General features: G+C 40.4%; 1 protein-coding gene and 1 pseudogene across 1 annotated transcript in view; both read right to left on the bottom strand.

Annotated features, from left to right (window-relative positions):
- Positions 1 to 1,330: 1,330 nt before the first annotated feature.
- HGSNAT (heparan-alpha-glucosaminide N-acetyltransferase) overlaps positions 1,331 to 14,213 on the bottom strand; it is a 28,357-nt gene continuing 15,474 nt past the window's right edge. Inside the window, exons 9-18 of the mRNA XM_016127363.2 lie at positions 14,164 to 14,194; positions 12,607 to 12,767; positions 11,357 to 11,472; positions 9,435 to 9,556; positions 8,912 to 9,038; positions 7,402 to 7,488; positions 5,315 to 5,392; positions 4,758 to 4,828; positions 4,552 to 4,664; positions 1,331 to 3,795 (exon numbers count right to left, since the gene is read on the bottom strand). Of these exons, the coding sequence (XP_015982849.2) occupies positions 3,614 to 3,795; positions 4,552 to 4,664; positions 4,758 to 4,828; positions 5,315 to 5,392; positions 7,402 to 7,488; positions 8,912 to 9,038; positions 9,435 to 9,556; positions 11,357 to 11,472; positions 12,607 to 12,767; positions 14,164 to 14,194 (1,088 nt within the window). The 3' untranslated portion in view covers positions 1,331 to 3,613. The remainder of the gene's footprint in view (positions 3,796 to 4,551; positions 4,665 to 4,757; positions 4,829 to 5,314; positions 5,393 to 7,401; positions 7,489 to 8,911; positions 9,039 to 9,434; positions 9,557 to 11,356; positions 11,473 to 12,606; positions 12,768 to 14,163; positions 14,195 to 14,213) is intronic.
- Positions 7,977 to 8,095, bottom strand: LOC118609540 (annotated as a pseudogene).

Genomic DNA, 14,213 nt, shown 5'->3' with positions numbered 1-14,213 from the left:
ACCCGTTACTGTCTCTCTGCCTCAAGCTTGTCATCAGAAAAATGAAGATGATGACTTCGTGTGAAATACTCAGAAGAGTGCCTCACACATTGTAATTGCTTGGTCAGGTTAACTATCAGGTTTATTTTTTTTTTCTAATTTAGTGGTGCCACTCCTGTGCCAAGTTGCAGGGTGGTGTAGAAGGGTGTGACTGCAAATAGGATAAGATACAAGAACAAATTGGTAACCATGAAAGGTGGGAAAATTAGAAAAGACCCAGTTTCTATGAAGTCCCAGTGTTCTATCAGAACCCAAAATGGTAATGGACACTGGGAAGCCATGTGCTCGGCACTGCAGGGAGCAGGGCCTGCCGTCCTTACAGCTAGAGTTTTGGCTGGAATTCTGCAAAGGAAAGCCAGCATGATAATGGCATCTTTTGTCTTATCACAGTGTTTTGGCATGCACAATTAGTTGAGGGGTTTATGAAATCTGAGGCATTTCATGACATAATGCAAGTATCTAGCATTTCTATCAACTTCGAATTTGGAAGTATATGTAGCCTAAAGGAAAACAATATTTTGGAACTAATGCCCAACAAATTCTGATTACCAAGAGGAAAATGTTGGCTTGCTGCTCTAGTAAAAAGATTATACAAATATGTAACCAAAGACAAACACTGGTGATGTGATTTCCCACCTAATTTTACACTCCCTCTGCTCCCAGAGGAGGTAACCACCATCTTCCACATAGCCGTGGACTTGGTCAATCCGAGTTCACTTGTCACTGCTGGTTTTGCAAGTCCAGTGAGGCACTTGTAACCGATGAGACACAAGGGGGAGGCTGCTGAGACTTCTTAGGGATGGGGCGGGGTGGGGGTCTTTAATTAATATGAGATACACAGGGGCGATGCCCTCTCTTTCGACTGAGTGTCTCGTTTGCCAAGTGTGGGCGGCACTCAAGACAGCAGTCATCTCACAGCCATCAAGTGATGTGCTGGAGCCAGCCTACCTCAGGACCTTTCATGTGAGACAAGTTTTCCCAATAACCCAGCTGAATCAAGATTTCCTTATGTTTCAAGACAGCTTAACTGATATACTCCCCGATTTGACAGAGGCATCTGAATAACACCTGGAGAGGCCCAGCTGGCTCTACTAGCTGAAACCGGATGACACAGCTGTGAACATCCATAATGACTCACTGCAAGGGAAGGGCAGCAGCAGGTTTCCTCAAAGATGACTGTCCCCATACACATTAGCTCCATGAACATTTTCATGGGGCATTCCAGATGCTAATTTTACTGGCACATGTATTAAAAAACAAACAAACAAACAACAACAACAAAAAACACTGCTTTGCTTTAAGAAATGTTTATTTAGTGCCTGCTACGTATGAGGTGCTGTTTGAACCACGAAGAATATGCAGATGAACAAGGCATAATTCTTTCCCTTAATAAGCAATATTAAACAGTCTAGTGTGAGAAACTAGACATGTATATAAATAGCTATCATACAGGTCATAAAGTAATGGATGCCACGAGATTGATCCCAATAAGATACTATAAGAACCCAAAGGAAGAAAACACTATTTTTGGATGAGAATAAGAGATTAGAGAGATGCCTTAGAAGTCAGGGGTCTAAAGTAACAGGTCAAATGTAGATAGCAGAAAATTAAGAGGAAAAAGTAAACCAGGAAGACAATAATCAGAATCAGAAGTAGGAGGTCCTGGCTAAATGATGGAGGTGGGAGGAGTCTGGTCGGGCTGGAATAACTAGGGTGGGTATAGGAGCTGGGCTCATCTGAGGATTGTTTTGCTTGTATGACAGGCAAAGCTGTTTCAACTTCAATGTAAGTTTTTATAGAGATGATCTGCTCCGAGCTCTGCTTGATAAAGCTTAATCTAGTGGCACTGGATAGTGACTTTACAGAAGGAATGACTGAGGGAAGGCGGCCAGTTTAAAAAGAACTACGAGTCAACTAGAGTAATAAGGTAGTGACAGTGAGAACAAAGAAGATACAGGAAAAGATGAAAACAGAACTAACGAGAACTGTCAATGACTAAATATAGAAAAAGTGCGGATAAATGAGGTAGGTGGGTGAAAGATGTTGGCAGTTTTATACCTAGAGACCAGAATGATCCATTTACAGAGCTAGGAAAATCCAAAGAGGAAAAGGTTTGAGTTTGGGAAAAGAAAGGAGGGAAGAGGTGAGCCTGGAAGCTGGCAGATATCCAGGTGGAAGGCTTCAGCAGGCAGTTAAAGTTGGGATGAGAGTTGAGGGTAGAGGTCTGAGCTGGAAACACAGACCGGGAATTCGTCCACACAGTGGTAACAGTCAAAGCAATGCTGAGATGGCCCCGGCTCCCCGCAGAAGGATGCTCTAAAGTACAAGCTATTGTTACATTTTCCTTAAATGTGGAATTCTCACATAAAATTCATAAGTATGATGATGCATCATATGAAAAGCGCTGTTTCTCTTTGTGTGTTCTCCCAGCCTCACTTCTGAGAAACGACTTCTTCTGTTTTGTGATTCCCAGCAGGAAAGGAGCCTCCACTGTGGAGGGTCATTCTGAAAAGACTTACTCCAATGAGAGTTTTTAAAACTTTTCATTATCATTTATTTTGAAGAGTTTTCCAATTATTTTTCTAAGGATTTCAGAAAAGCTACTGATATATCCCACCTCACTGAGCCTAAGAGTTGGAAGGCATCTGAGAGGTCATCGCTATCTCCCTCATTTCACAGATGAGGAACCAAGACCCAGACAGCCCAAGGAACTGGTCCAGCATTTTGCACGGTAAGGATGGCAAAGCTGAAGCCACAAGCGAGAAAGATGGTGTGCTTTTTCCTCTTCCACAGCTATGTCCCTGGGTACCAGCTACCATCTAGATACACAGAGAGAAAGATAGACAAATAAGAGGTAAATGGTTAGAAAAGAGAGAGAGAGTGAGAGCGAGCGAGAGAGAGAGAGAGAGATGGATGACCGATAGGTAAATAGATAGGTACATAAGTAGATAACTAAGCAAAAGTGGCTGGGAACGACATCTATATTCCAACTTTTTTTCAAGTGGGGAAAAGGAGAAAGTGGCTTTTGATAGAAAAGCATTTTTTTGGACCCACTAATGCCTTGTAAACCTTAAAAGGAAATAACTCTGACTTTCTTAAAATATCAGACTTCACTTAACCAAAAAATATAAGACTATGTTACTACATATCACATTCCATAAACTTTATAGTCAGCCACAACAGAAATGATGGTATTCTTGGTTGGTATGTGTAGACATGGAAAGGCAGTTTTCAGGAAAACAAGATTGATAAGAATCAGACCTTAAATTGTTTTATCCATCACACAAGCAAAATGCCTAAGTTAATTCACTTTTGAAAAGTTAATCAAGAAATCCTTAGGCTGAAGTTCTAAGTCCAACCATTTACATAGAAAATGGAGAAAAAAGACAATTACATTCCAAATTTGTAAGTCCCAAATACACAGAAGTTCCGATGAGCCACGTCAGTCAACCAGCCTGAGTACAGCATCTTCCCCAACAATCTGGAAATGCACATCCTACCCATCTGGTCATTAGTGATTCCCTTTACTAAAGGCCCACTAGAGTCTGCCAGCAACACACTTCAGCTAGAGCCATCAGATTTTCCAAAAAATCTTCTTTTTATAGAGAATGTAGGCAATGAGCACCCAGACAGCAGTGGCGACGACGTTCTGAATGAGATGCTCTTTGTGCGACTGGTTGTCCTGCAGCCTCCACTGGAAGGGAAAGTAGTTATGGAAGACCTCGTGGCCCACGTACACCAAAATAGAATTCATTCCTGAAGAAGAAGAAACATAGACTATGATGTTTTCCTGAGTCACATCTGATCATCTATTTAATTCTAGAAATTTAATTTTAGTTCAGTGGAAAAACAAAAAGCACGCACTTACATTATTGACTACTGCCAAAAAATAAGTGATACATATCTTAGACACTTAAGTGTCAACTATATCAAACAATTATTAGAAAATATTCACGTTATGTTAGTATTCTTGAATACTAAATCTTAAAGAATGCCAAAATTATTAACTTAGATTTTCTCACAGAAAACTTGAGGGCCAAAGAAAGGAACTATTACTAGAATCAGAAGGCTGAAATAAGTCATTGAAATTTCTGGTTTATTTCTCAGTCTCCAGGTAGAACTGCATTTAAACCAACCTGTTTGTCTCTTGATATTTCTTATCCACTACCTGTAAGGCAGTGCATTCACATTAAGAAAGAAAGTATGGCACCATTCCGAAAGCATTAGAAACTGGAGTCAATTCTGATCCTCTGCAATTTGGAACTGCCTGAGGAAACAAGTGGAGCTTGTTTATGACCCCACAGCATTAATGGGTAAAATGACGTGGACTGCTTTGGAACAGGCCAGGGACGTCCTGCATGGCCTGGAATAGCACGGTCCCTACAGCTCTCTCCCTAGGCCTGCTTCTTGGAAATAAGCCACCAGGGCGCTGGCTCAAGGCTCTCAGCTCATCTCTGGGCCAGTCTACTTGGTCACCATCGCTGACTTCCACTGGGGTTAGAGGTGACTTACCTGGGTAAAAGAATGGGGCTCCTGTCCACAGTCCCTTCACATCCACAACAGGGTACAGGATGAACAGGATGAAGAAGGCAAAGGAGCTCAGTGTAGTGACGTATGAAATGGACCTAGGAGGAAAACGACATGCTTCAGCGCTCCTGAGAGAGCATCCGACGTGAGCACAATCTATCACCGTTAAAATGGCAGCTTTCTATACCTACCAGAGATTTTTGTTTACTGGAATAAAACCTTCATTTTCAGAAATTTTCGTGAAAGCAACAGAGATAAGCCCCTATTAAGGCAGAAAAAGATGTTAAAATTTTTTATATTATCTCGAAAAACAATTATGTTCCCAAACTGAAAACTGAAAAATATTAGTTATTGATGGCAAGATCAAGGGTAAAATGAACAGTCAACCTTACAACTCTTTTGTAACCTGTAAATCTGGAAGCTGGTGTGTAGAAACCAGTTATTATTGGCCCGGTCCTTCTGGTATGGTTCCCCACAAGAACTCATACCTTGATTCAATTTGTTCATGTACTTTTGGCTGGCTATTCAATGGCAAACGCTGACTTACTTATAAAGACATTCTCCTAAGAAAATAAACCTGAGAATTTAGGTACAAAGATTTGTTCCTCTCTGTTACTCAAGTGAAGAATGCTACCTGTTGCGAAGAGGTGACAGCTGACATATCAGTGTTGCTAAACATTTTTTTCTTTTCTTCTAAATATGCATGTGTGAAGAAAGGGGATTTTAGTGAGGAATGTCAGTTACTTACTAGAAAACAACACCAGGCAGTGAATCTAATCAGGATGTCTTTGGTCTGATCTTTGTAATACAAGAGTATTTTTCCTGCCTGGAAAAGAAAATGCAGTATGACCAAGAGAATCGCCTAAGGTATATTTTTATACTTCGTATCCACCCATTGTCTTAATCACTGAACAGACTCATCTGCCAGGCGCACTGACAGACACTGCGATTATGAAGAGGAACCGCACGTTACCACTGCCCTTGACTCATGGAGAGAGTGGGAGGCATGTGGGACCACTTGGCGGGAGGGAGACGTTGGAGAAGAAGTGCAGCCGAGTTGAGGCGAGAGCACAGAGCAGGAAGAATATTCAGATGGAGAGGAACAGCATGCACAGAAGCAAGTCCAAATGGGTGAAAAAGCCCAGCACCCCTGAGGTGCTGCAGGTAATTCAAAAGGGCTGGAGGGTGGGGAGGGCCAGAAGGTGGCGGACAGGTAGGCTTGCGGGTCTCACTGTGAGGCACAGGATTCTTCCCATAGGCGATGGGGAGGTAAGGAAAGTCAACCTCCCCCTCAAAAAAAGGAACAAGGGACCAGTTCAGACTAGCCCGCTAGATGGTCTAGTCTGGCAGCAGTATAGAAGAGGGACAAGGACAGGGCAGAACTGGAGGCAGGGAAACATTTTAAAAAGAGTAACTTTGCATAAAAATCCCCCCAAATTAGGAATTAATTACTGAAAACAAAGTATAAGAAAGTATTACTTATTTATAACAGCTAAATTTTATGAATGTTTTCTATGTGCCAGTTCTTCGACCTTTATATGAATTAAGTTATTTAATCCTCTCAACACTTTTATGAACTAAGTGCTACTGAAGCACAGAGGGGTCAAGTGACATGCCTGAGGTTACCCAGCTAGTAAGTGGCAGAGCTGGTTTGAAACCAGACGGTGCGCACTGGGTCTGCACTCTTCAATTAACCCCGATGCTAGGCTGCTCCTGCAGGTGCAGGTTCACCTAGAGAGCATGTGTAGGGGTTAAACGAATAAATGTAAAAACACAATGTAAACTATAAACTGCTATAAAGGCAGTACTTCTAAATATTATATTAATCACTAAAATGTATATCCTTTAGACCTGCACTATCCAATAGAGGAGCCAGTCGCCACGTGCAACTACTTAAAATTAAATTTAATTAACATAAAAAACTTAATTCCTCAGTCATACTAGGCACAGTTCAAGTACTCAGTATAGATACAGGATATTTTCATAAAGCGTTCCATTAGTGCTGCTTTACACGTATTTTCCTCTCCCAGCAAGCTCCCTTCAAATAACAGTTTCAAACACCAATAAGCAGAACTTTAGTCAGAAAATCTAGGCCAGGGGTCTCCAACTCCCAGGCCATGGACTGTTACTGGTCTCTGGTCTGTCAGGAACCAGGCCACACAGCAAGAGGTGAGTGGCTGGCCAGCAAATGAAGTTTCATCTGTATTTGCAGCCGCTCCCCAGCGCTAGCATCACCACCTCAGCTCCACCTCAGATCATAAGGCATTAGATTCTCATAGGAGCACTGGTCCATGGTGCCAAAAAGATTGGGGACAGCTGATCTGGATTGTTTAGAATTTACACAAAATTGTATGTGAGATAAAAAAAGAATAGCCTGTATTGACTTTGGCATAAAATATGCATAACCTAAAATAATATAAAGGGCACACAAAAGAAATGTGGCAAGTGACATGGTGACTTCCCAATGTCACCAGTACCCAAATACTTTGCATAGTCCAGCAGGGAAATCTTTTATCCAGAAACTGCTGTGCCTCCATTTCTAAGATAGGCCATGTAAATAATAAGAATGTTTTTGAAAATACAAAAATTATACCTAATTCTTCGAATGTGCTAAATTTTAGCAACTTCTAGTTTTGACAGTCAAATATGAATGGAATTTATTGATTTATTACTAATTCGAAAAATTATTTCATTAAAATAGCTATTTAAATATGAAATAATTTTTTGGAACTTCCAAATAGCTATTTTAATGAAATAATTTTTTTGAATTAGTGATGAATAAATAATCACAAAACGTCAGAAAAAAAAATGTATCCTAATGAAATGAACAAATACCTGAACTCCTAAAAATGCCATCACAATGGAGTTGATGGTCCCTAGGATTCCTTCTGGATCGTAGGCCACCTTGGTATGATAGAGCACCTTAACAAAACAGAACGAGAAAGCGGCACTCACTCAGTGATCAGAAAAAATGCACACAAAATCTCACTGACTAAATACAAATTTAAATACACTCCAGTATTTAATGTGTTTTGCTTTAGCTGAAGAAATTCACTGCCAACCTGTGGGGATTATAAGCAGAATATTTCTAGCCAAGAAAGTGTGTAGTGTGTGGTGTGTAAAGGGAATACAGAGCCCAAGGATGAGCCATGGTCCAGCACAGCCATTTTAAATTCAGGTGGCTCAGGAGACAGGCCCAGCAACAGAATGCATCTCTAATCAATTTCAAACACTATGTATAACACCATCATAATTTTTAAGTTTATTCTTTTTGGTCAATCTTACTGTAACACAACAGCTTCCTATCTTTTTTTTTTTTTTTTTTTTTTTTTTTTGGCGAGGCAACCCTTGGTTGACCTCACAGACTGTAAGGACCTTGTCAGTTTACAATCCCTTATTTTTTATTTTTACACCTACAGCACCTGGTCTTCCTAGGTGGTCTCCCATTCAAGTACTAACCAGGCCCAATTCTGCTTAGCTTCCAAGATCAGACGGGATCGGGCTTGTTCAGGGTAGCATGGCCATAGACTCCTATCTTCTTTTAAGGCAAATACTATTTTTTAAAAGTCTGTGTTATTTTATTACAAAATAAATGTTATTGTAGAAACCATAGAAATTTGGAAATATATAGTGTAGTGAATGTTGTAATGTATCACTGAGATATCTCCCCCTACCCCGCCCTTGTCAGAACTAAAGCGTTCATTCCTCAGCTGCTAGAAGTATTAATGGCCAATAGCTCTCAATCAAGTCCCTCTTCTGCATTTATCCTTGACTTCAGAGAGCTACCTCTCCAGGAGTCTCACCCCCTTGCTGGGGGCAGTCCACACCCAACCAGGGATATCGAGGGCCCAATCCGTCCCCTCAGTGCAGAACAACTCTGAATGAAATGAACAGATGAAATGAACAAATACCTGAACTTTTAAAAATGCCATCAGGATGGCCCCACCATGAGATCAGGTGAGGCCTCCATGTGACTGCAATGCTGTTCAACTGTTCCCTCTACCCTTCATTCCCTAGCAGGTGTTGATCCCAAAAAGACTGCCTGCTACACTTCCTGCATATATGAATCTCTGTCTCAGAGTCTGCTGCCAGGAAATCCGACCTGAGACACACAGAAAAGCACTATGCTACATATTTTATATACGGTGTTCTCATTTTAAAATCCAAAGTAATGTTTACATACCACCTCACAATGAACATTAAACTCAGTCATTTTTTCAAATAAAAATTAGGTCCCAGCATAGTTTATTAAATGGACACAGCTGAAGCTGGCCACCCCTTTCTATTTTCCTTCACTTCAGAGCTCCTTAGTGTCCAGTCCTAAGTATAAGCCAGTGTTACTCACATTTGAAGAAGGGTGCTGGTAAAGGTGATCATCTCCCAGGAGCAAGCGATCAATGTAGCCAGCAGCTCCTCCAGTACAATTTGGATACTTCCCCAGATCTCCAATGCCACCAGGGCCAAGATAACCACTGGGAAAGTGAGAACGTGCACTTAACTCATAAGACTTCAGAGGGGATTACAGTATATTCTGGCTGTTTATGGATCCCAAGAAAGAGCCTCAAACACGTACAAGCCTGGGAACCCCGCTGGCACCATGCACTCTCACCAATGTTCTTTTGACCTGACTGCCCCCCTACATGTGAAGGCTCAGAGGCCCAACTTCCATTCAAACTGACCGTAAAAATCTTCACCGGGATACTCCTCTGGACACATACCAAACTCTTCTCTCAATACCAAGTATGCCTCAAAGGAGAAGAGTGAAAGAGGATTCCTCTGACTTGAGAAAGTTGAAAGTATAGCCCCAGAAGCTCTGACTTGGCAGAAAATGACATGCAAAAAGGGATTACCTACACAGGCTCACTTACGTAGGGCAGCCAGGAACAGGCAAGAAGAATGTCAAGGCTAGCCAAATGCTTTCCAGCATCAGGATGAAGAGCCACTGGGGCCAGCTGGAGATGATGTCTTGAAGGGAAAAGCATCTTCTCTCCTAAATGCAGGTAGAATGGAAATAATATGCAGCATATGTATTTGGGGGAATTTCCCATGATTGTTTTCTTGGCCATTATGGTACTAATGAAAAAATAGAGGCATGTTTATTGCACATATGTTATGTGGCCTAGATGTTCCCTCTCTATGAAATATCATGGTAAAACATTATTTAAAAAGAAATCAGTGGGAAATTCTATTCCTATACCCAAGAGAATTAAAAACTGATGTTCACACACACACACACACACACACACGCAAAAACATGTACGCAAAAATACAGAGAATCATTAAAATACATAATAGCCAAAATGGAGAAACAAGTCAAACGTCCGTCAGCTGATGAATGAATATAAAATGTGGTACATTCACAAAATGGAATGGTATTCACCAAGGAATCGAGCACTGATAAATGGGAAAACATGGATAAACCTTGAAAAACGTTATGCTAAGCAAAAGAAGCCAGATACAAAAAGCCACATATTGTATAATTCCATTTATATGAAATGTCCAAAACAGACAACTCTATAGAGATAGAAAGCAGATTAGGAATCGCCTAGGACTAGGAGAGTTGGGGGGAAAGAGGAGTGGCTAGTAGTAAACATGGGGTTTTTTTTGGAGTGATGAAAATGTTCTAGAATTAAATAGTGGTGATAACTACACGACTCTGAATATACTAAATATCACTGAATTATACATGTCAAACATGAGTTTTATGTTATGTGAAATATATCTTAATAAAGTTGTTCTAAAAAAGAAGTTAAAAATAAATTTTAAAGAGGAAAATGAAATTAAACCCTTGCAGCTATTCTGGCTGAAGGAAGAAGGATGCAAACCACCTAACCCCTTGGCATCCCACCCAGCCTCACTCCATCGTAGTGGCCCTGGACAAGCCTCCACAGACCCATAGGTCCCACACATGGCTAACCAAGCCGATGTTCCCCTGCACGTGTCTAGTCTCACTTCAACTTAAGGAAAGCTAGTAGAGAGTATAGGCACACGGACCAGGAGGGCAGAGGAGGTAAAGGAGTAACGATTGCATGTACTCAAAAAACACATAACTGAGCAATCATGACAGGAAGAACCAAGAGAATGTGAGATTTGGTGATGAATTTGCTAGTTACATGTACAGAAAGAAGCTAGAAAACAAATGCAGCTCTACTTAATTTATTATTAAGTAGGACCATTTGAAGAAGAATTTAAACATTTCCACCTGAAATTTTACCTCCATTGGGGAAAAAAAAATTGCTGTGACCAGGTAAACTCAGCAATTTATAGTGAGATAGAAAGTAAACACAAAAGAGGTGACTCTGTCACATACTTCTTACAAAGAAGAAATAGCCAAGAATATGTCATTCTCCCATACCCCAGCTTGGCACTTTTTCTCGAGGTTAAACCTTTGCAGCCTTTGTATAGGCGATATGTTCTATGAGTTTTTTTTATATACTTTATATCACAAGGGGTTGGAAAAACTGGCAGTCATGTCTCAAAAGACTGAACTAGCAAACTAGATGATAGTAATATCTAATGCCACCCATATGCATTTGATTACTGGGCACTTAAAAATTTGTTAAGAGGGTAGATCTCATGTTATGTATTTTTTACCACAATAAAAATATGACTGATATAAAGACTAAATAAAAATAACTAATCGAAGAAAAAATAATGAATTTGACTAACAGAGTTAAAGAGTCTACTGAAGTACAATTCTGCATTCAGAACTAAATGAAGTTCTAAAAACTATACAGTGATGCCCTCCTTTTAACAACAACAACAAAAAAAAAAAATAGAGTTTTCTCACCAAGGTACAACTCTCAGGCACAGGTTTTGCAAAGAGGAGTTCTAACACAGCAACCACAAAGTAAGTCACACCCAGCCGTTGGAGCACACCAGGGATTCGCACCTTATCCCAAGACACTGCAGAAGGTGCAAGTTAGGTAAAGGTTAGCCAGCACGTCTCATTTCATCCCAAGACAGCATTACTTTTTTCTAAGGGGGAATCTGAGTAAGTCTTTTTTAAGCTCTTAGAGTTAGAAATACTATGTATGGTCAAGAGACGTGGCTCAAACTCACAGCAGGAAGCTGATCAGCTAGGAGACTGAGATGAGAGCAAAAGTGTCTTCCTCAGGTATGAGGATGAAGCAAAGACTACCCTTGTCCCTGAAGTCATCTCCTGGCCCTTTCCCATTAGGGTTACAGAGTCAACTCTCACATTTATCAGTAATTTGCAGACTCACCACAGGCCACCAACTGACTCTCCCTGCCTCACAGACTACATGACTGTAACACTGGAAGGCAGTAAACCTATACTGAGCCTTGTAATGTATCCTCATGGGAGCAGTGGCCCACTTTTAGAGATCCATCGAATCAACATTTATGTGACATTTTCCCTTGTGACTCCAACCACAAGTGACCTCTACCTCCTACCTAACATTTTAGTGCTTCTTCCCTGAGCGGTTCATTTGGCTGTTGTCTAGAAAACAACATCCTCTTTTGCTAATGACACTGTAAGCCCCTTGAGGACATCAATCATTGCCTTTCCGGTACCCAATACAGGGCTTACATCCTCCCCTCAGCTTTCCTGTTTCCCTCACACTAAAACAATGACGAAGATGTCATTCCTTCTCAGCAACCCAGCAGGCATACAGGTGGTAAAAGGTGAATTACTGAACTACTATATAATAGCCTTATTTGAAAGTTGATGAAATAGTGGCAGAAGGGCATGGTCTGAGGACCAGGTGACCTTGTCAGGCCCCTACTCTGCCCCTTACTACACTTGAATAATATGGAGAAAGCCCTTCAACTCCTCATGGCCTCAGTCTTCCTTTGTGTAACAGAAGGGTTTGGGTGGTCTTAGAAGCTCCTCCCAGGTCTAAAAGTCCAGGATAACAATACTAACGCCCAAAGGTATACAAGCATTATATATAATTTTTTTTAATAACTGTTCTTTTTGCAGGTTCCTGAGATGGAGGAATTATACTTCTTTCAAATTACAACACGTTTCCACATTTAAACCTGAATATATACTAATAAAGGGGAAAAAGTACTTACATGGACCAAGGCAATAATTGGGGTTCACAATGAAAATGCCTATACAGATTAACAGGAAACTCCTCCATGTAATTTTCCCCAGCAATCTGAATTTGGAACATCCCCGCTGCAGTATGGAAGTCATTGATAGAAAAATCGAAGACCCCATAATAAATACAAACCTGAAAAAAAACAGCTATTACTAGGTGGCCATTTCCAATGTTTTTGTCTATATAGCATTAATATGTTATAATCTACTACATAAGAGAAGCAATATGTGATTTTTTTTAAGTAGTCAATTACTGAAATGACATCAGGTTACGAGTGCAGGAAGAATTAGAATGCAGCCCTGTGGAGCTATAAGGTTTGTACACCTTCAAGTCATATCTTAGGAGAAAATTCATCAGTACTACATGCAATTCTCAAGGACAACTGTCCCATTTAGTTATCAGAGAGAAATGATGATGAAGATGCCACAATCCAAATAACTCAACATTCACTAGCACGTCCTCAAATTCCACACATTTCAATCATTTCTAATTCACTCTTGATCCTGAAAGAAAAATGAAAGCTATATTCTTTTTCTGATTTTGTCTGAGCCACATATCCCTCCTTTCTTTTACTATACTAAATTACCTCTTTAAAAAGAAAGTCAGAATAGTAATTTTTCTAATAATTTGCAAGGGGATAACGGAGATAGCAGTTTGCTCTTGCAACACTCCTTTGTGTCCCCTGGCTTCCTCTCTTGGGGACACTTAAGGTAAAAACCTCTAGAAACAGTAACAGGAACCAAGCTACTTTCCTGTAGGGAACCTCACAGAGAATATACATAAATGAACACCAGGTCTGTGGGCACGTAAAACTTCCTCCTATGCAAACCCATCTCAAAAAAAAAACAAAAACCAAAAACCAAAAAACAAACCCAGTTCCTCCCCCAAAAAACTGAGTTCATATAGGTGCTGAAATACCTGGAACTAAAGGCATAAACCAAGAGCCAGGACTACCTCCTAATGATGGAGTAAAGTCGCTTAAAGTTTCACAACTAAGACACAAATTCTACACTGTATGGGAAGTCACGGTCCCTCAACAAGGTGAGTGAGCCACAAATGACCAGACACAGAGCTTTGTTACTCTACTATTTTTCTAAATTTTAATTTATTAACATCATTGCCCTATTGCCAACTTATCAGAATTCCCTGATACCAATACACTGCATTTCTTTTAGAAAATATGATTCTTACACTTATTTTCAAGATTAGTGGAATTTAACTACATATTCAGAATTTATGACTTCCAGCAAGATTCAAGGGTCTTAAATATCATATCTACATTAACAAAACATTCCCTCTGAATTCACTTATCTTTTTTATGCACAGATTTTAGATAAGCAATATGCCAAGCGTAAGAATTATTCGGTAGCAAACTTTTGGAAAGACCTCATAACAGCAGAGGCCTTGAGTAAACACACGCCTGAGGCCCAGAACTCGAGGCTAGCCTCAGAGAAAGGCTCCAGCATGAGCTGAAAAGAAGAAACTAAAGATGACCTACAGAAGAAATGATGGTAGACTGTCAACTCACCATGGGAATACTAGGTCAGCCACTGTCAGTCCTGCAGAAGAACACAAGCA

The sequence above is a fragment of the Rousettus aegyptiacus genome, unplaced genomic scaffold (assembly GCF_014176215.1).
Source record: "Rousettus aegyptiacus isolate mRouAeg1 unplaced genomic scaffold, mRouAeg1.p scaffold_m13_p_11, whole genome shotgun sequence".
Taxonomy (NCBI): Eukaryota; Metazoa; Chordata; class Mammalia; order Chiroptera; family Pteropodidae; genus Rousettus; species Rousettus aegyptiacus.
Note: the sequence above shows the minus strand (reverse complement) of the source record. Positions and strands in the feature narration are given on the sequence as shown.